Here is a 21,636-nt window from a genome sequence, read left to right on the forward strand (position 1 = left end):
GGGATAGGTGGGGAAGGAAAGGGGAGGGCTTCCAGGACACTGTTCCAGTTCTGTTGCCTTGCCCTCTTGTCATCTGGCAGCTAGCAAGGTGGTAATGGTTAACCTGGGGAGGTACTCCATCCTCCTCCTCTGGTGTTTTTGATGTGAGCGATGTTCACCCCGGGCAGGACTCATATGCAACCAGGACCTGATACAGTTCCTAGCAAAAAGTGGTTAAGGGTAGAGATTTTTAAACTAGATTGTGGCTCTCTGTCTCACCGTGTAACTTTTGTAAGTTATTAGTTTCTTTATCAAACAGGGATAACAGCAGTACTTGCGTCACAGGCTTGCTGTACAGATAAACAAGATAATGCATGGAAAGGCACAGGACAATGCCTACCACTTAGCAGTGCCCAGTAAATGTGGATGAATAAAAAAAATGCAAATGATATTCTTTTTAAGTGAATCAGTCATTGAAGCTGCAGGTCTTCCCTGAGAGTGATACTAGGTCCAGCCCAAAGAGCCCTAGTTCTATCCTATCCCTGGCCAAACAGAAAGACAAAGCAACAACCATGAAGTGGCAGATGCTACACTGGTTGCCTCAAACACAGTAAAAGTTTGACTGCTTACTCAGGGCCTACCTGCTTAGTAGGCAGTTGCCTCAAACACATGATCTCCAACCTGTTCATCTATTCCACTAAGCCAAACTTATTTCTAGAGAGGAGGGATCCAAGGCTCAGAGCTGTCAAATAACTTTCCAAGGGTCACCAGAGTCAGTGAGCAGCAGTTGGGACTCAAACAATGAGAGCAATATTTAGGCAGCCCTTGAGCTGTGACAGGTATTGTTCAGAGCTCTTAACACACACGAATTTGTTTAATCCTTTACATACTCCACTTGAAGAGGGACTACAATCATCCCCACTTCTCAGATGAGAAAAACTGAGTCCTAGATAGTCAAGCAAGGTCACACAACAGCTGGGCTGGAATGGGAACTGAAGTAGGTTGGCTCCAGAGGCCTTGCTCTAATCATTTCCCTAACTACCTCTCATCATGAAAAGCTCTTGATCTGCTCACTGTCCTGTTCTGCCTCTAAAAACTCACGGGTGCTGATGATCCTCTTCTAATAAGAGACAACTGTGTTGGAATTTAAAAACATACTGGGCTGAAAGTCAGAGACTTTGAGCTGTGACCTTAAGCAAATCACTTTCCAGCTTCTGAATGTCAGCTGGCCCAAGTATAAAAGGATTGGTTTGGACCAAAATCTGCATTGAAAACTTGCAGTATATGGCTTTCTGAATTGGGCCTTCTTCCTTCCCAAGCAAGAGTATGAAGTTCGTGAAAATGTGGGCTGAGGTTGCTGACAGGCCCTTCCCCAAGCAGCCAAGGCACGTCTAATGGAAGGAGACAGCATGTGGCCGGGTGCAGGAGAGCCGCCCACAAGTGAGCATCGAGCCTGGGAGATCCTGGGCAATTTACCAGGCCCTTGGTTTTTCCCCTTTGGCAAAGACAAGGAAATAACTTGCCTTAGTGGGTTGCTTTGAGGTCATAAAAACGGTCATAAAGCATTTTCCCAGATTCAAAGTCCGGGTTTGCAAAATGCTCTTGAACTCAGCCATGAGAAGGGTAATCAGAGAAGAAGTCGGGACTTTGCAGGATTCCCAGAAAGCAGTCTGAGAATGTAAAGAATCTTCATTACTTCTCCATGCTTCTTACAGCTGAGTCTGGTTCAGAAAGGGGCAAAAAGGCCCCAGTACTATTTCAAAGCAACTCAAAAGACATTCGAAACGGCACCAAGCTACTTAGCACAACGATATGCTATCCTGCTCAACAAAGGTTGCATCCCTCCTACTGGACCATACATTCTCAGAAGATATGAAATTTATCTGTCTCAAATAAAGACCTGTCGACTTACTCATTTCCAAGATGAGACCTGAATACACTTTCCTCACATCAACCTGTTTAATTCTGTTCTCTTTTTCCTAGGTGGCTTGATAGAACTCAAGTTGACACTTAACTGAATATGGACCATGGGCCAGGTAGAGTGCCATTTGTGAATTCCAGTTCTAAAAGCTACAATAACAGTGATGCCTGAAAATAGCATCAGTGTCTTAGATTTGGGACTGGAAGGAAAGAATCAAACCTTCCTATATGGAAGGTATGAGAAGGACAAAGAGTGAATCATGGAATTTCCACAACTAGTTTGAAATCTATTTATTTTTATCATTTAGCATGCATAAAATATTTAACATAAGAATAAGTCATTCACCTACTCAATGATTTTTTGGACATCTAGTCTATAATAGGGAGTGTGCTAATAGTCCTGATATGTTTGAAGAAGAAAACTAATATATTGCTGATTTTATTACAAGGTAAATTCCAGAGGTCTGGAGTTACCAATTTTAAACTACAGAAATAGCACCGCTCTTTCTCAAGAAGGATAAAGAGATTAATGCATTTATTTAGTGAACACATATTTACTGAGCACCTGTCTGATGCCTGGTGTTGGGGATACCTTTAAAAGCAGTTAAGCAGGCTGGGGCTGTAGCTCAATGGGAGAGTGCTTGCCTCACATGTGTGAAGCACTGAGTTCAATCCTTGGCACCACATAAAAATAAATAAATAAAATAAAGGTACTGTGTCCAACTACAGCTAAAAATAAATTAATTTAAAAAGCAGTTAAGCAGGATCCTTACCCTCATGGAGGACAACAATCTGATTAAAAAGACTGGCTGGGTTTGGTGGCACAGGCCTGTAATCCCAGCAGCTCAGGAGGCTGAGGCAGAAGAATTGTGAGTTCAAGGCCAGCCTCAGCAATTTAGCAAGGCCTTAAGGAACTTGGCAAGACCCTGTCTCAAAATATTAAAAAGGGCTGGGGATGTTAAGCGCCCCTGGGTTCAATCCCTGGTTGGGGGTGGGGGAGTCACTCACTAAGTAGCACAGGCGTCAAAAAGAATAAGAAGCTAAGTGACTGAGTTTGGAGTTCTCTAAAAGGAGGAGTCCTAGAGAATGAGAACAAGCCAGCCATGAAGAGTGGGGAACAGAGCTGGGTAATACCATGGGAAATTCCCCAAGGTGGGAAAGAGCTTCATGAGTCCAAGGAAGGGAAGGAAGGATGGTGTGGCTTGAACAACCACAGAAGGTGCAGGTGAGAGAGGGCAGGAAACAGAACAGATCCTGAAGGGGCTATTAGCCACAGTGAAGAATCTGAACTTTATCTCTGTGCAAAGGAAAGTCACTGAAATGTACTTAGAGCAGGAGAGTGAAATTATGTCATTTTTACTTTTACACCTCTGTGGTGCTGTCTGCAGAACTAGCAATAGTGCAACTACCAAGACCAGTTAGAAGACTACTGCAAAGTTTTCTGAGTGGCAGATGAAAGTGTCCTCAGCTATGTGACAGAGAGAAGGGGTCAGAGTTTAGGTCTATTGGGGAGGCCCAAATGGAAGCACTGGCTCTTGGAAGGAAGGAAATGTGGGTGAGGAGAAACGAAGGAAGAGGACTCAGCTCTGGTTTGAGCAGCTGGTAAAAGGTGGGATTACTTATTATAGCAATTCTCAACTGGGGCAATTTTGCCCCCTAGGGGACATCTGGAAAGTTCTAGAGACATTTCTGATTGACATAACTAGAGGTTGCCACTAAACACATAGTGGGTAGATGCCAAGGTGTTGCTGAACATCCTGCAACACAGGATTCAGGCTCCCAGAAATATCTGGTTCCAATGTCAATGAGCACCAAGGTTGAGAAATGCAGACTTGCAGAAGTAGGACGAGCAAGGGTGGGGGACATAGGAGGGGTTACTTAATGCTACATCTGGGACACATTATATTGAAAATATTCATGTTAAATTGTCCTTGGAACCACCCCACTTGGAATGGAGAAAGTAAAAAGTGTGACTGGCACCCAGACCCTGCAAGGAGAAGAAAGTGAGTCCTTTCTCTCTGAGTCAGGAAGACCTAGGACTCATGAGTCACTCTCCTGCTAGCTAAATTATAAAAGAAATTCTATAAAATCAAGAAATTGTGAGTCTTTACACTTGCCATTTGCAATCTTCCCCTTCCCTCACCCCAAATACTCCCCTCACTTCCTACTCAGCTCTAAGTTCTAGAATTGTAACACTTCCCTAAAACCACCCATCCTTTCTGGGTCTGAATCCAGGAAGTAGATTTTCCAGCACCTTCTTAGGTATGCCATCAGCTATCATCCAGGTATCTTCCTAAGATTTCTGACTTTCCCATGACAAAGGGTTCCACTGGTCTTCTTTACAGAGAGACACTTAAGATCAGACAAGTTAAATAATTTGTCCGAGGTCACAAATGATTTGGACCAACTTCTTTCGGTCACTCAAATCAATGCAGTCCTTATCTCCGAGAACAACTTAATCTACAGCCTCTGAGTAATTTCTATGTCCTGCTTCAGAACTCAGCAATCCAGCATTCTGTTTTCCTGTGCACATGAGGGCTAGTGCCCAGTTCTTACTGGATAATTTGTAGGTGTGTGCTCCCTCTGTGGCTGCCTGGCTAGTCTGAGGAGAGCTTGGCAGTAGGGAACCATGTTGGTGGGGAATGGAACTTCTCCCTTTTTCCCTTGTCCCAAGTTCCCACTTGGGCCCTAGGAGAAGAAAGCCCCATTAGTTTTCTGGCCTCCTTCTCCATACCAGGTCTAATCCAGGTCAGTACCGTTTGCCCTCCATATCCCGAGGTTCTTCATCTGTGGATAAAACCCACGGTGGATTGAAAATATCTTTTAAAAATTGCATATGAACCAAACATGTACTGACTTTCTTGTCATTATTCCCTAATACAGTATAATGACTATGTATTTTTATGTTGCATTAGGTATTATAAGTAATCTAGAGATGATTTAAAGTATATGGGAAGATGTACGTAGGTTATGTGTACATACTATGTCATGTCACATAGGGACGGATTTTAGTATCCGCAGGGATCCTGGCACCAATCCTACCTGGAAACTGAGGGACAACTGTACTCTGATGGGGCACAGCTTACATGCAGGTGGGATGACTGTGTTTAAAGGCAGGCATCGGACCCCAGGCAGTCCCTTTTACTTCTGGGGCAGACCCCTCAGGTACTCTTTCTCTTTGCTGAGTGTCTCTACCTGGGAGTCCGGGTGATCAGACATGTTAGGTCAACTCTGTGGGCCAGTTCAGGGGAGAAGAGGAAGGCAGCCTTCCTTTGGACCCAGATTTTCACCATTATCAGCTATTCTGAATTTGGAGAGTAAAAAGTTGTTTAGCCAGGTTAATAAAGGCCATTAGTCTTCATCCCTAAGAGAGGAGAAAGGATGAGGCACAGTGGTTAATTTTGTGGATTCACATTCCCCTTTGCACAATTTGAACCACAGTTTAGATAAGTATTCAATAAAACTTGAAAAAATGATATAAATAACCTCCAACATGGTACTGCCAAAACCAATCCATCATGTCTCATTCGTCACTCTCCTCTGCTGCTCCTTCCTGACTTACTGATTTCTCTCAGCGACAGGACTGTAGTCAGATTTCCCAGGCTAAAAGCCTCCAGAATATTTGAACTCCCCTTCATCTTTGCGTACCACTGACAATCAGTTGGCAGCGCTTCCTAGTGGCATCCAGGACAGCACTCCTGCCCACAGAGTGCCTTTCCCACACATGCCTGAACCTCGGCTCACTCCTAGAAAAATCCCTCCAGAACAAGAACACTAAAAAGGAAGGAGGGCATCTCCATCACCCTCCTACTTCCCAGGACTGAGAACAAACCTGACAGCTGTAAACATTTAAAACTCAGAGCAATTATAAAGTCTCCATTCCAACACAGTCTTAAGTCAGGGAAATCCACAGAGGGATAGGTGGCATGGCTGTAGCTTGTATTCTTCCAAATGTGACACTAGATATCAGAAGTAGGGGTTTTCATGAGATCCTCTCATCCTCAGCTCCCAAAGCACAGCAACACCTCACATATAATAAAAGGTGAACTAACTCTGTCTCCACTAAGTTGAGCCCCAACATCCACCAACTCCCAGTCCTGGGACACATGGTAAATCCTGAGTAACTGGTTGCTGTGATAAAGTGAATTCTGATCTAAAGGACCTGCTGGTTTATTCAAGTCTCATTCCAGGCCCCCATTCTCTAATGAAGGTAGGTGTGAATGTGTGAGTACAGGGGACAGAGAAGAAGGCAGGCAAATGACAGGAGCAAGGTAGATCTCTGTATTCCTGACCCGGTGTTCCTGAGGAGCCACAAGACAGAAAATTCCTGGAATAACTGCCACTGTCTAGGACAGCCTAAGCTACAGAGCCCTAAACCACTCAACCAACATTGAATCTGAAGTGGACCTCTGCTGGGCAGGAACAGAACTACAGCCAGGACCAAGAGATTTAGAACCCACAGGGAACCCAGGGAATTCCTACCAGCTACTGCTTGGATCCACTCCAGTTATTTCATTAACCTTACACTAAACCACCCTAGATTTTATGTGATTCAACTTTGCATTAAGTTGAAAAAACAAAACAGTGAACTTATGCTTGCTCCATTGATTGAATACTGGGTGTGTGCCATGTGCTCTATTGTTTCTAGGGAATTTAAACACAATGGGGGCTCCACATCTGCCCTCCCAGGGCTTATGCATTAGCAGGTGTCTGGAGAGTCAAGGTGAGCTGAAGCAAGGTGGTGGCATAGGAAAGGGGATTCTTTATCCAAACTGCAACCTTGGAGACTCAGTCAATAGGGATTAGCAGCTTAAACATCTGGGAACTGTACCAGGTATGGCCTTGAAACTCTAATTCTCTCCTTGAAAAAGTCTACTTCAATTGCACATCAGTCTCCACATTCTTATAATACACAGCACTTCTGGGAAGTAAGTGAAAGGATAATGCATTAAACTCCAATTTCCTAACACTGTTTCATTTCCTTTTTTGACCAACTTGCTGTCCAACAAGGTCTGTGTACAGAACGTCTTCCCTCCTACCTGGTATAATAAGCAGGCAGTCATCCTTTACTGTGTGATAAACATTTTGCAAAGGAGCATGTAGTTCGCATTCGGGAAACCATCTAAAACAAATCTATTTGTTCCCAAGTTTTCCTGGGTTAGAAATCTATTTATTCAGGGGTTGGGGAGATAGTTCAGTCGGTAGAGTGCTTGCCTTGTAAGCACAAGGCCCTGGGTTCGATCCCCAGCACCCAAAAAGGAAAAAAAAAAAAAAGAAAGAAATTATTTATTCAAATAAAGGTCCCCTTCAACCAAAATATAGTTTAATCTGGAATACTACCTACCAAGAAAGGTTCTGAGATAATTTCTAAGAACTGAAAACCACCGTATCTAAGCTCCCCACTCCTTCCCACGCAGCTGCCAGGCATTACTTTGTGGAAAGAACATTTACTACCACAGTTAGCACTTAAAAAAAAAAAAAAAAAAAAAAAGGCACCAACGCAATAAACCCAGTTCATTTAATTCCCAAACATGAACTCATTGCTATCTCAGGAAATATCATCTTACTCTTTAGATTAAATGTTATCCCAAGTCTAGGAGGCATTCAACAGTGAGAAAGTAATATACTGTAGTTGGCTTCTCCAGGCTCAAGTTTCACCAAAACAAGTTTCGTACAAAGATTAGCCAAGTACTGGGTAATGGGATATGGCAGAGTTACGTCACCTGCAGCCCATTTTCAGAGAAACATGGCTTTTCCAGGTGGAATTCTCAATGCTCTCTCTTCTCAGTCTTTATAATCTTTGTTACACCAATTTGTAGGAGGGGTAATGGCAGGTGCATTGAAACAGGTTACAACCCATGAGGCCTTGGGGCAACTTGTTGCAGCTCTCTGGGCTCCTACATCTTCTTCATTGTGAAATGGGTTGTTGGGAGTCAGTTGTTATAGGGCATCCTCCCGAACTAACATTCCAAGATTCTTAGTCCTGGATTTGAATTTCCCACACCTCCTGCAGTTTCCACAGCATGGAGAGTTGCAAATGGACTTTGTGTTCAGCATTCAAACATTGTGATTGTTTTGCACTTCAGGAATGAATGAAAGCTGGGTGCCACGGTGGCACACACCTGTAATATCAGTGGCTCAGGAGGCTGAGACAGGAGGATCACAAGTTCAAAGCCAGCCTCAGCAAAAGTGAGGTGCTAAACAACTCAGTGAGATCCTGTCTCTAAATAAAATACAAAATAGGGCTGGGAATGTGGCTCAGTGGTTGAGTGCCCCTAAGTTCAATCCCCAGTGCCAAAAAAAAAAAAAAAAAAGAATGAATGAGGGCCACTATTCAGTAAAGCAAGTCAATTCTTATTCAAGTCCACTGCACGGCTAAATTTCCAACTCTAACATACTCCACCTGTACATCCTTAGCTCCTTCCTAGTGAGAGATCCAAAAAAAGAACAATTTTTCCTCTTGATCTGACGATGGTGGTGGTAATGAGTTTTTACTGATTGCTTATAAGGTGCTGGGTCCTGTACTAAGTGTTTTATTTCCATTAATTCTCCCAAACCACTATTAGGTATGTACAAGAGGCAAGGAAACTGAGGTACCAAGAGGTTAAATGATTTATTTAAGATCTCAGGATCAACAGTGACAGACCCCAAGATTTGAACCTAGATCTCTCTGACACCTTACTGCTTCTTATACTTTGAGTGATGAACTATAAATGCATCTCAGTGTGCCCAAGACAACCTCACCCCACTGCAACTCTTAACAACACCCCTTTCACCCTCAGGGGTGACTAGGCTTGAATGATTAATTACACAGACACCTTCTTACGATGCCTCTGTGAGGAGGGATGATAATCATTATTATTACTACATCACAACCATGCCACTTCAACAACAAAGTCCTTCATAACCACCATGCACTAGACTGATCCCCTCCCTTCCTCCTTACTCCACTGTATCTTTCCCCATAGCATTTATCACCATAAAAAATAAATATCTTGTTTACCATCTGTTTCCTCCACTAAAATATAAGTGCAATAAAAGCAGATATTTTTTATTTATTGGCATATCTCCCCAAACCCAGTAGATATTTCATAAATATTTTTAAATGAATAAAAGCAGCATCAAAACAATATCTAACATTTGTTGAGTATTTACTCTGGGCTAGATGCTGCTCTAAAAACATTTTATCAAATAATCCCAATAACTCCAAGTTTGGGACAATTATCCTCATCATTTTACAGACAAAGAAACAGACTCAGAGAGATGAAGTAACACTCTCTCAAGGTGACAGAGAACTGGTGGCCGAGCTAGGAAGGAACAGAGGCTAAGTGTCTCCAGTCTCCATGCATTTAGCCCCAACTCCAAGTGCAATAGCAGAAGCACAGCAAACACCAACAATCAAGGGTTCAGTCACCAAAGATAACTCACATTACTGCCTGTTAGGGTACACAGGAGGCAGAGGGGCCATGGGCATCCTCTTAGAAAAAAGGAGACCTGATATGAGCTTTGGAAGGTAGGGTAAGTATTTTGCCAGGTGGAAAAAGAAGTGAAATCAGAAATCACTGGTTGACCATGCTGTTGGAATGAACAGTTTTTAACTGAAAGCCATGCAGAGGAAGGTCTAAAACATCAGCCAGATGGTGCCGAGTGCCATGGAGGGGCAGGACTTCACCCATTAGTAAGCAGGACCCCGTGAAAGGTTTCTGATAGGGAATGACATGGAATCTGTTGTTCGTCTTGAAATTTCCTGTCAGTGACAATGCCAAAGAAATGGACAGGAGCTTCAACTGTGGAACAAGACTCACTCCTGGTCCCTCTCTAGACATCCATCCTCTTAAGCCCAGGGCACACAATTGAACTGATGTTTCAGTCAGTTCTTTCACTGCTGTGACTACAAGACTCTGCCAGAGCAATTGTAGAGGAGGAAAAGTTTGAGGGTTCATGGTTTCAGAGCAGAACATCATGGTGAGAAAGTGAGGCAGAGTTGGAAGCAGCTCACATGATGATCAGAAAGTGGAGAGAGAGATCCACTTGCCAAATACAAATACATACCCAAGCCACAGCCCCAATTCGACAACGCCTCCAGTCACACCCACCTGCCTTCAATTACCACTCAATTAATCCCATCAGGTGATTAATTCACTGATTGGGTTAAGGGTTTCATAATCCAATCATTTCTTCTCTAAACCTTCTAGCATTGTCTCACACACAAGTTTTTGGGGGACACCTCACATCCAAATCACAACTGGCAAGTCCCTGTTTGAAGCACTGCACTACCCTGTAGATTTGGTTGTGCTATGGGTCCAATCAAGTAGCTAGTAAGCACAAAGCTCATCTCTCACTATGACAAAGACAATATATGATGCAGGTGTTCACTCATCCTGCTCCAGTGTTATATCTGAATATAGTCAGTATTTTGGCAGCAAGGACAATCCTCTCCTACCTCCCAATCCTTCCAAATATCTCCAACACACCTTCTTGTTACCCTGTCTGAATAACAGCTGTCAACTCATTCTAAACCTTTGCTCCACTACTCGTTCTCAGTGGGAGCTGGGCTCTTTCACCTCCCCACCTCACTGGTTGCAACTCTTACAGCCTCAGAGACAGCACATCTGCAGCAACATCTGAATCAGAAGCTGGGAAGAGACCTAGGCTGATAAATGAATGTAAGATAGCAGGCTAGTCCACATGTCCTGGCCAGCTTAGAGACCCTGAAGGAAAACGTAGCCACAAGTCTGTTTGGGTGGCATTATATGACAGAAGCCAGAAATAAAACAAGAAAAAATATTTTTTATATTTTGCTAGTTCCACACAAAAACAATTGCATAAGTAATGTAATCACTGCTGGGTCACCAGAGGGACCAATTATAAATCTCTACGTCTCTATTAACACAAAAGTGAAGGAAAATGTTTTACCTCAAAATGTCATCCAAAGGAAGTCATTTACTAATTTCAGGGTTTTGCTTTCTTCCCCTCTGATATTCCAGTCTTTATTTTCCCAGTAATTAAGCAAAGTCAAAACCTTTCCTTAGAATTGAAAAGTACATCAAGGCTCTGAGGGTTCATTACCCACAACAGAAAGTCATATGGAAACATTCCTGTATATTACAACCTGGTTTCTTGAGAAAAGAATGGAAATTCTTGCCCTTGGGATTTGAAGAATTAACAGAAAATAGATATGATTTCAGTACCTGGGAGATGCAAAAATCTATGCCAGTTACAATTAGTGGAAAGTAGGAGAAAGTCTTCGAAGGCCACGAGAGCTGAAAATGGGAGTAGTTCCCCAGGAAGTATCAATAAGCTTTATTCAATAAAGTGGAAGTTGGTAAGATGAGAATTAGTCTATACATATAAAGAGGAGTAAGAGCTAAAGTGAGGTGATGGATGTGTTGATCAGCTTGCTGTAATTTTTTCACAGTGCATGTATGTATCAAAATCATCACATTGTACACCTTAAACACCATAAACCATTTTTATTTGGCCATTATCTCTCAACAAAGCTGGAAAAAGAAAGAGAAAACATGCTTTAGAAGCATTCGTATTTTAAACATCATGCCTGGGACGCTTGAGATCTGCAGTGTCTGTAGCATGTGGCCTTTGGGAGGGAGCAATGTAACTGCATAGAGGCAGGCAAGGCCCTTTAACCCACTGACCTCTCTTAACCTACTTGTTAGCCTGGCTGCGGACAGGCCCAGAGGGTCTCTGACCGATGCCTCTGGGGAGGGGTGTCAAAGGTCAGAGGCACATTCCCTCATCATCATTATTCTCAATTATTCTTCATTCAAAGCCACTTTCTCCTTCATTTTGAGGAAAGGCCCCTAAAGTGTTTTTTAGGACACTGAAGGGTGATGACCCAACCAACCCTGACTTTCTTTTCCACCTGGCTCCCACCCAGAATCTCCCAGACCAAAGAGAACAAAAGGCAGTAGCAACTGAGAAGAGAAACACAGCAAGGAACACACAGTCTACTGGCACACACGCCCTGCCCGAGCTCAGCAGCAGCCCTGCTCCTTTGTGGGGCACCCAGGTATCAAGGCAGACCCTTTGCCATCCAAGTAGAGCTTCTGCAGTCACGAGCCCTGGAAGCTGGGGCAAGTCTCCGACTCTAAGAGCTTTGATTTTCTCATCTGGATAAGAACGATAATGATAGTGTCTAGTTCATAGTTCATAGAGAAGATGAAATAGAATGAATCATGCAGTGTAAAGCTCAAAATAAAGGTTCGATACTCGTTAACTATTAATATGATCATTTTAGGGTATTTTAAAATCTTTCCTTAATGATTAATATATGGTTATTGTATAAAATTTGGTATATAAAGAAAAGCGCAGATAAAAGAAATTTCTGGTCATCTCCCCAGCCCCACCTCTGCACTGTTAACCTTTGTGAGTAGTGCTGTTGTGTCTTTTCTCTGGGCATAGAGACAAGGACACCCAACTAGATCTCTGTGTGTGTGTGTGTGTGTGTGTGTGTGTGTGATATATTGTGGGTCAAACCCAGGACTCTGTGCAGGCTAGGCAAGAGCTCTGTCTGCTACTGAGCCACATGCCTGGCCCTTTTCATTTTTTGAGATAGGGTTTCATAACAAGGCTCACCTGGAATTTGTGATCCTTCTGCCTTAGCCTGTTGAATAGCTGGGATTACAGGTGTGCACCACCATGCCCAGCATCTACTGGATCATCCGATACTCATAAGAACAACCATTCACTTCTCATCAATTAGTTGCTGGACCCTGAGCTCAAACCCTGATGTACTCTATTTCTAATCTTCACAGTAATTTTATGAGGTACTATGGTCCCCATTTACAGATGAGGAAACTAAGAGGTTAAGAGGCTAAGAAGTGGTTAGACAATGGGCCCCCAGCTGCACAGCCAGCAGTTCCTGAGCAAATCTCTGCCTGCAGGTCTCTGAGTAGAGGCTCTGTGCACAAAGAGAAGCTATCAGGGTGGCCTCCCTCAGTGCCTTTCTCTCACCATTCTCAGTTCTACCAAAAGAAGAGAACCAGGGGTGATAAGATGTCAGAATAATCCACATCATGCTCCTTGGCTGTGCCCAAGCTTATCCCCTGCCAGTGGTGCTGTAGACCTGAGTAGTCACCTCCTCTCACTTTCATCAAAGGTCTGAGACTCTGTCAGATTTGAAGTAGAACCTACCAGTTACTGCCCTCTATCCCAGATGGGCAGGTGCATTTCTGACATTCCCCTGCAGAAATAACACAAAGACTAGTTTTGCCTCTAATTACTCTTGGCCTTTTTGCCTTATTTCTTTTCTTTCTTTCTTTCTTTTTTTTTTTTTTTTTATCCAATTAGCTTTAAAATAAAACATGAAGCCAAACCTTTAGTTCCACTACTCAACCAGAACAGAGAATTTTCAAGCTGTAGGTTAACTGACTTAATGTTTATTGAACTGCATCAGTGATAAAAGTTCAAGCACCCACCTCTGGCCCCAGGCCCCATTCTGGGGCAGTTATTCACACACAATTGACTTCCAAGATGTTCCCAGGGAGCTCCTTCCTGCTGAGGGCCACTAATGATTCAAAGGTAAGAAAGGTTTGTTTTCCCCAAGCCCATTAGGAGAACAAGCCATTCACCCAAAAGTACAATGCAGCTTGGAGATGGAGACTGTGTCTCATTTACGCCTGAAGAAAATAATAATGATGATTGTTCCCATTTAATAGACATTCATGTTTCAGACTCTGAGCTGGGTCCTGTTCTTAAGATTATCACATTTCATCTTTTCACAACCTGTGGAAAGGGAACAATTAAACCCTATTTTACAGAAGAGGAAAATGGATTCAGAGATTAGTAAGTGGCAAGGGTAGAATTCACACCAAGAAGCACCTGTGAGCACCACCTTTCAGGATGAGCACAGCCTGCTTCTCTGCCAAGTCTGAGCTCTGCACAAGCACACAGCAAATAACTGGTACATCAATCAGTCAATAATGCATGAACAAAGGCAAACTAATGATGTATCAACTCATGATGTATTAGTGGCCCCAGGATTCTGCAGAATAGCTGAGGTCCATCCTTGAGGATGTCGGAGGCTCTCAGAATAGCAAGACCCAGCCAGGATTTTTCCTGCCTACGGTCTATGGAGTACACAGTATAATAACTGCTGTCTCTATGCTTCAGATTGTCTGAGTTCCTCTAGTCCTTCCTCCATCTGATGGGGAGGGGTACTTTGGTGGACCATAGCTACCTTGGGTGGTCCTCACAGTTAATGTGAAAAGTGAGACAGGTCTAAAGATCCAGGCAGACCCAATAAAGGCTGACCTCTGACCCATGTAGAAGAAAGTTCTCTGCATAGGTTAAAAGCAATACTGGAACACAGGGGACTTATCAGCTCTATTCACAACCACCTGCCACCAAGCTCCAGAGTCATTCCCTGAGATGCTCTATGGTTTCTCTGCCTGGCAAATAATTCTTTTTTCTTCCTTTTTTTTTTTTTTTTTTTTTTTTTTTTTCTTAAAAGCCCTTAGGTCTGGCAGTTCAGACCAGGGCCCGACTTCCCTGTGCTACAAATTAGAGTGGCATCTCAGGTGTAACTTGGAGAGAAATGAAACTCTGGGCTCTCCCATACCAGTCTGGTAGAAGAAGGATTCCAGGAAAGGATTAGGGAGTTGGAATCATGACATAGTGCAGCAAAGGTGCATAACGTCTGCTAATGTTACAGTACATTAAACGAAGTTGTAAAATAGTAGGTTAAAGTTAGACAGGCCAAGCATAACACAAGAAGTATGAAGAGCAAGGTGCCATTTTTCCAACAAATAAGTTCATTATATGAAGAACCGGGCTTAGGGTGATTTAGCATGTTGGTATCCAATGCGGACTGCTGTGATTTGTTTTTTAAAGCATCTTTCAAAGTTCACCCCCATGAGCATGAACTCCAGTTTACTAATACCTACTCTTGATTGAGTCCTTGTTATATGTCAGGCCCACAAATGTGATTTCTTACCCTGGCACCAGTTCGACAAGGTAGGAATTTGCCCCACTTCACTGATGAGGAAACTGACATTCAAGGGGGTTAATTGACTTGACTACAACAATGACTGACTTCAATGGGGGAAATCATGGTCCCTTCCAGTTAAAATCATCTGAATTTTTTTTTTTTTTTTTAATCACAAAAGCAAAACCAGAGAAGAACCTTCCCATCAGATCAGATTTCCTGCTTGGGATGGGGAAACAGCTCAGGCTTCCTGGGGCAGCTAGGCAATCGCTGCTCTCCTCAGCTCTCCCAGAAGGCAGAGACGGTTATTTTTGAAAACGGAGGAGGGAAAAAGTACCTGAAGCCTGGATGGATCTTGCGAGCTTGAAAGAGAACTAAGACGCGAGAGGCAGGAGAAGAGGACGCGTAAATATTCACGGAGGGCTCACGTTTTTGTTATTTTTTCCCCAAACAAGCCAAAACCATAATAAAGATCAACACCCGCGTGCACCCCAAAACACAATGCCGGACCGGACAGGAGCGCGAGAGGCAGATCACGCTGACCCTGGACCCACAGTGGGAGCGCAGACCTACTAGCAGGAGACAATCCTGGAGGCGCATGCAACCCAAGAGAGCCACAGGAATTCGTAGGTGGAAGGGACGAATAGATAAGGCAGCCAGCCCCACCCCCTTCAATATATCTCTCTCTCTCTCTCTCTCTCTCTCTCTCTCACACACACACACACACACACACACACACACACCCTGAAATCTATCTTCAAAACAATAAGGGAAATACCAAGTATGGAATCAGGGGCTTTCCACCACCGAGACAATTCTAAAGGGGAGAGGGGAGGAGTAGGGGGTAAAACAGAGTAGTGCCCGAGGAGTGAGGTCTGCACTCCTCCCTTACCAGCTTCATGGTGGTGTTATTCTGTTCCCAGCGCCACAGCATCACGCTCATCTTACTTCAGGGCAAGGAGGGAAGGGGGAGAGGAGGAAGGGGGCGGGGGGAAAGCTGAAGCACCTGCCCGCGCGCCGGCAAGGTCTGGCCGCGAGGTCCCGGGTCCCGGGAGGTCCGCCCTGCCGCAGCCCCTTGGGCATCCCCCGCACCCGGGGCGGACCCGACCTGGAGCCCCGCGCCGCCGGGCTCTCGTGCCTCGGTCGCGCGTTCCCTGCCGGCCTCCCCGCCTCCGCCAAATCAAACAACTCCCCCTGCGTCCGAGCGCCCGCTCCTCGCGGCGCGGAGGCCGCTGGGGCCCGCGGACGGGGGCGGAGGGGGTCTGAGGCCGGCGGCTCTCCGCCCCCTCGCTGGCCCGCGGCCGCCCCGCGTGGCCCCCGGCGCTCAGTGGGGCTGCTCGCCACTGTCGCGGCTCGGAGGGAAGGGGGAGAGATGGTCGGGGCCGGGAGGTACTTAACTCTTTGGAGGAAGGCGCGGGTAGGCGGGACAGCCTTGGGAAGAAGGGAGGGGTACGATCCCGAGAGGGGCTTCGGGAGCGCGGGCTGTGTCTTCCTGGTCCTCGCGGGTCCTCAGCCCGGACACTCTCCCGTGCCGCTCCCCACCCGTGCTCAGCTCCATCGTTTTTTTTTCTTTTTCTTTTTTTTCAAGCACCGAACTCACCCAAGTTGTTCCACAGAGCCACTCTCCGGCCACCGCCCCGGGAACACCTGGAACTGTGGCTGTAGGATGGATGCACCCCCGCCCACACACACACCCCCTGCGCTCGCCCACACTCCTCTGCCCCGGCAACATTTCCTGCTACGTGAAGGACACGGAGCTTGGGTGTTTTCAAACACACCTGACTGCTCCCAGAGAAAGGACATTCGTGTCCCTGACAGGAGCAGGAAGGGACAGGAGAGGACAGGGGAGGCGGCCTTGTGGCCTTTGTTTCCTCTTCAGTCTCCTCCACCTGCTGCAAGCTACCCTGAGCCCTTCTCTAATACTTTGGGGAACTAGGCATTCTCCTCCCCCACTTTCCTGCCTAACTCTTGACCTGGGTCCAGCATCCTCTAACCTGGCAGTGACCCTCCAGGGCTCCCCAAAACTTAATATCCTAACAAGGATCAGAATTCCTTCAGTTCTCCACAGCAAGAGACCACTGACCATCCAGACCACAGTGCCGGTCTCTGGCTTGGGCAACAGTGACATGTGAGGATAGAAACCCTGGCTCTCTCATGCTGATAAAGAGCTATTGATGGGAACTCAGAGAGTTGTCTTGTTACATACTCTTTTCAGTAGTAAGGTGATAAAATGTGTTCCAATCCTTTTAAAAATGATATTTAAAACATTCCAATAAAATAAAAATGCTGTCACATTACATACATCTCTCAGGATTTTATTTCCCTTCATAGTTAAAAAATCTTCAGTTTTCTATAACCTACAACCTGATCTCCCATCCTCTGCCCCTTGCCAACTATGCTCCAGTTTGCAATAGTGGCTCTTTCTTCTCAATCATAGCAAAATCCTTCCCAGCTCAGGATGTTCGCACCTGATAGTCCCTCTACCTGAGACACTCTTCCCCTAGGCCTACCTATGGTCTCAATTTAACATTTTAAATTTCCTATTGTCTTTTCTTCTTCATTCTGCTCACCGTGTTAACTAAGCCAACTTTTATTCTTGTTTCTTTTCTGCCCTGTCTCACTAGATGACAAATTCCAATAATCTTGACCATTTTGTTCCGCCACTGTGTCCCTGTGCCTGGAAGAGTAGAGTTCGGTGTGACTGGGCCACTGTGAGTTCATGCAGCTTCATTATCAATGAGGACTGAGTCAGGCCCAGACATCCTGTCTGAGGCCCTACCTTAGACTGAATGGCTACAAGGGAACCTTCTATGTGCATGCACCTCTATCTCTGGAGATGGAAACAGGGAGTAATTTTGCAGTCTCAAGGGACGGGGCACATCCTGGGGGAACATATAAGGAGAGAGCATGTGTCATTTGAAAAAACATTTTATATTAAAATATATATTTGGAAACCAAATCCTAAAATAACTTCTTTTTTCCAAAAATAAAGCTTGACAAAATCTTATTGGCTAAGGCAGCAAAACAGGCTGTCTAGTGCTTTTTTTTTTTTTTTTTTAGCTGGGTAGGAAGATGTAGAGTTCAAAGCCTCTGGTTGTGTGAAAATGCTGAAAGACTGGGTTCCTGTGCACTCTCTGGGGAAGCATTTATAGGGTCATTGTACTTTCGAGGATAGTCACAACATTAAATACCACACACCTCCAGGAAGTCACTGAATGAGCGATTAGCTCCCAATCAAATCTTTACTAGTAAAAGATGGAAAATACCATTCATGGTGCAAGGAGGAAGGGGAGGAGGGAGGGAGCTACTGACGGCACCTACCCTCATTTTAATTGAAGGGAATAAAGCCTTATTCTTCAGTCCTCACCCACTACAGACCATAGTGTCCCAGCTCTCTTAGCAAACATTCCTTGTGAAGCATTTTTACCCAGGTGTGTGCAGGGAGTTGTGAGTAAGGAGGAGTCCCATTCCGGTGTGTGATAGTACATGCATGTGTATGTGTGGGTGTCCCTACCATGTGCACACACAGTCCAGTAGGAAGAAAGACACTAACTGTTGCACTTAATGCAACAGGTACTACAATTGAGTGCCATGCAGTATACAGTGGTGCATAAAGGAAAAGCTATGCACAAGCCTGGGAGCATGGATGGGTGTCACAGAAGTGACACTGACCTGCATCTGGAAGGAGGAAGACAGGTCCAACAAGAGGAGTGAAGCACCTTAGGAAGGTGCAAGAGTATGTCCCAGGGTGCACAGAGGTAAAACAGCACAACAGGTTGGTGTGATCAGAATGTAGACAGCAAGTGATAGAAGATGAAGCTCCTTTGGCAGGTGGGCCAAACAGGTTTCTATAAAAGGGGTTCTACCCTTGATTCTTATCAAACAGGGAAGCAATTTGTCCAAGTTCTCATTTCAGGAAGACCTATCTAGTAACAGCAAGAGGACAGCTTTGAAACAGTGAAGGCTGCAAGATGACATGGGTTCGGTGGCTGCTGACATCGTATGAGGGATGTAGCAAAAGTGTATGAAAAAAGACAACTGACACCATCAGCCATCCACTGATGCCACACACTCCAGGAGGCTCCAAAGGGCCAGGGCTGTGAGTTTATCCAAGCAGGTGTCAGGGACCTGCAGTTTTGAAGACAAAAATGACTCCTAGAAACCTCCTATACCTTGAGAGTTCTTCAACATCCCCCAAGCTGCCTCTCTCCACACCTTTCTGCTCCTTCTACCCATCTCTGTAATCTTCCACTGGGGCACTTCCATGAGGGTTAGGGGGCAGAGCTCGGTCTTGCTGACCATGAGGGGCAATGCTTGTAGATTTGCCTGAAGTGTGGTTCCTTCTTGCTGTTGGCCTCTTTTTCAGCTCATGGCCTTCTGATCCCTCTCCTGGGCCTGACAATTCAGTGGTGACCCTTGCAGGCAGTGATTCCTCCTCACTCCAAGGTTGACCCCCTCCTGAGGTGTGACCCCTCTTGTTCTCTCATAGAAGTCATGAGGTGGGATCCCTAATCCTGGTATTGTGGGAATGACCCCCAGAGACTGTATCTGCCTTTCACTGGCTGTGCAGTGCTCCAGATCTTTCCATCCCCAGCATCCAAGAGATCTGTCCCTTGTCACTCAGTACTCACTTATCCCATGTCTGTCTTCCCTCCTATAAACCTCTCTGAATTTTCAGCACCTGCCCAGCTGTGGTAGACACGTGACAAACGTCTTCTGAATGAGAGTCAGAGTGTAGTCCTCGCTCCGCGAGGCAGAATGAAGAAGGGAGGAAATCAGGCCGAAAGCCAAGTCTGAGGCCTGGCATCCCGAAGGTGCCACTGCTGCTTCCTTGGGCAACAGCTGCCCATCCAAAGGCCTGCTTTCCCTCTTCTGGAACTGATGATCTATATGCTTCCTTTTCACTGTGGATTCTGCAAGCCCAGCCCCTGTCTGATAAACTAATTTGTGTCCAGCTGTTAATGGCTTAATGTGTTTCCCAGATAAGGCACTTTAGTTTAACAGGGGTCTTCCACTCTTTCAGCCAAAGCAATGACTAATGGGGAGATGTTCAGACACGGTGGGGGCGGCCAGGGGAACTTCAGACAAAGTGGGCTCTCTAGACTGCTCCAAATGCACCATGTGGGCTGAGATGCCTTTCCACCCACGCTTGAGGCTGACTGTGGGGGATGTCAGCTCTTACAAGGTCTTGGAACAACAGTGGAAGGATCAGACACAGTGTGCCACTCCAGGAGGGAGGAGAGAATAAACTGGAGAGCTTGTCGTAGGGAGTCCCTATTCCCCCTACCCCAGATAGCTGGGCTGGAAGAGTAAAATACCACAGAAGAGTTTCATAGCATCTGCCAAATGAGAATCCTAGCCAGGTTAGTGGTTAATGGTCAAGTATGGCACAGTGCACTTTCATCCCTGAGATGATGGAGGCAACCTGTGCGTAGATATTTTTGCAAGGGGCTTAAAGACATAAAACCTCCCTCCCACTCTAGGAGGGCCCAGGGATCTAGGATGTAAAGGAAGATGACATATAAAATTAAAATAATAAGGCTTGTGGATGTTCACAGCTGGTAGGCTTTTCAGAACCTGAGAGTCAAATTGAAGAAAAGCTCTAATCCTTCCTGGTCAGGAAAGAACTCTTGTGTACAAGCCTGCTACAGGGAGGGCCTGAGCTCGGTGGGAGCCTCCTCCCCTCCACCCGCCTTGGAGGGGTGGTCCCCTGCTAAAAGGTCAGCTGGGGAACACTGGCATCTGCAGGGGGTCCAAGGAAGGTTTGAAAGTGAGATATTTGGCTTTCAGGAGGGCAGATAATGTCACACTGACAAGCCCAGAAATGAATGGATATGTGCCTAGAAAGAAAGGGCCATGCAGGGGTCGTGAAGGATTTCTCTCCCTCCCCCCACCCCTTTCCTTTTCTCTTGAGAGAAAATCATGTAAAGGCAACTCCTCAAAGCACATATTAAATGCCACTGCCTTTTAGTATGTACTTAATAGGGGCTTAATTTGTCATTTCCTGACTCCTCAGGCTCAAACACTTTTCCTCTGCTGGTGGTGGGGTAATGTTTCCCAGGTCTGCATCCCTGCGGGTTGCTTACTCTTCTGGACTAGGCTATGCATGCTCATACCTCCAAGCTTTTGCTCAAGCTGATCCCTCAGCACGAATGTCTTTCCATGATTCCATGCTCTACCAAATGATCATGTTGATCATATCACGTTGAACTTTTAGGACTCAGAGCAAAATTAACTTTGTTAATTTCTGTCCGATTCTTCCCCCAACCAGAACAATTCACCCCCTTCTCTGTGGCCCTGAGCACCTGCTTTCTCTCTCTCTCTACTATGGCCTTTATCATTGTCCAAGTCCTCTTGTAGTTGGGGTAGGTACATATTGTGGGGATGCACACTGATATGAATATCATCACTAGATTACAAATCACTTAGGAACAAGGACTCTGGTATTCATCATGGTATGTTCAGAATGGTTGGCTTATCGTTGGTATAATTCAAAAGAGTAATAAATCCAGAGTGGCAGGCCTATAGGAGGTTTAGAGATCATCCCGTTCCATTACCTAACTTTTCAGAAGGATCTGGGTCCCTTGGACAGAGCTCCATCCACTGTACCATGCAACATATACATAAAATAAGCCCAGCTTAATTGGGAGACTGGGAGTACTGGGCAACCTAGGCAGGCCCTCAGCAAGAAGTTAGAAACCTATGATGCCTTCATTGGGTAAAAGTGTCACTGGCTGGGACTCTGGAGACCTGACATTTCCTTTTAAATGTCACTTGAAGGCAAGCTTTTGGGA

At 45.3% G+C, this 21,636-nt stretch overlaps 1 protein-coding gene across 7 annotated transcripts in view; it reads right to left on the reverse strand.

Annotated features, from left to right (window-relative positions):
• The window catches only part of Nav2 (neuron navigator 2), a 375,768-nt gene that overhangs the window by 294,712 nt on the left and 59,420 nt on the right, over positions 1 to 21,636 (reverse strand). Inside the window, exon 1 of one of the 7 annotated variants that reach the window (XM_047518216.1) lies at positions 15,735 to 16,407. The exons of the other annotated variants lie outside the window; for them this stretch is intronic. Within the exon in view, the coding sequence (XP_047374172.1) occupies positions 15,735 to 15,785 (51 nt within the window). The 5' untranslated portion in view covers positions 15,786 to 16,407. Of the gene's footprint in view, positions 1 to 15,734; positions 16,408 to 21,636 lie in introns of those variants that run through there. 7 annotated transcript variants of the gene reach the window in all.

This window comes from Sciurus carolinensis, chromosome 11 (genome assembly GCF_902686445.1).
Source record: "Sciurus carolinensis chromosome 11, mSciCar1.2, whole genome shotgun sequence".
NCBI classification, from domain to species: domain Eukaryota; kingdom Metazoa; phylum Chordata; class Mammalia; order Rodentia; family Sciuridae; genus Sciurus; species Sciurus carolinensis.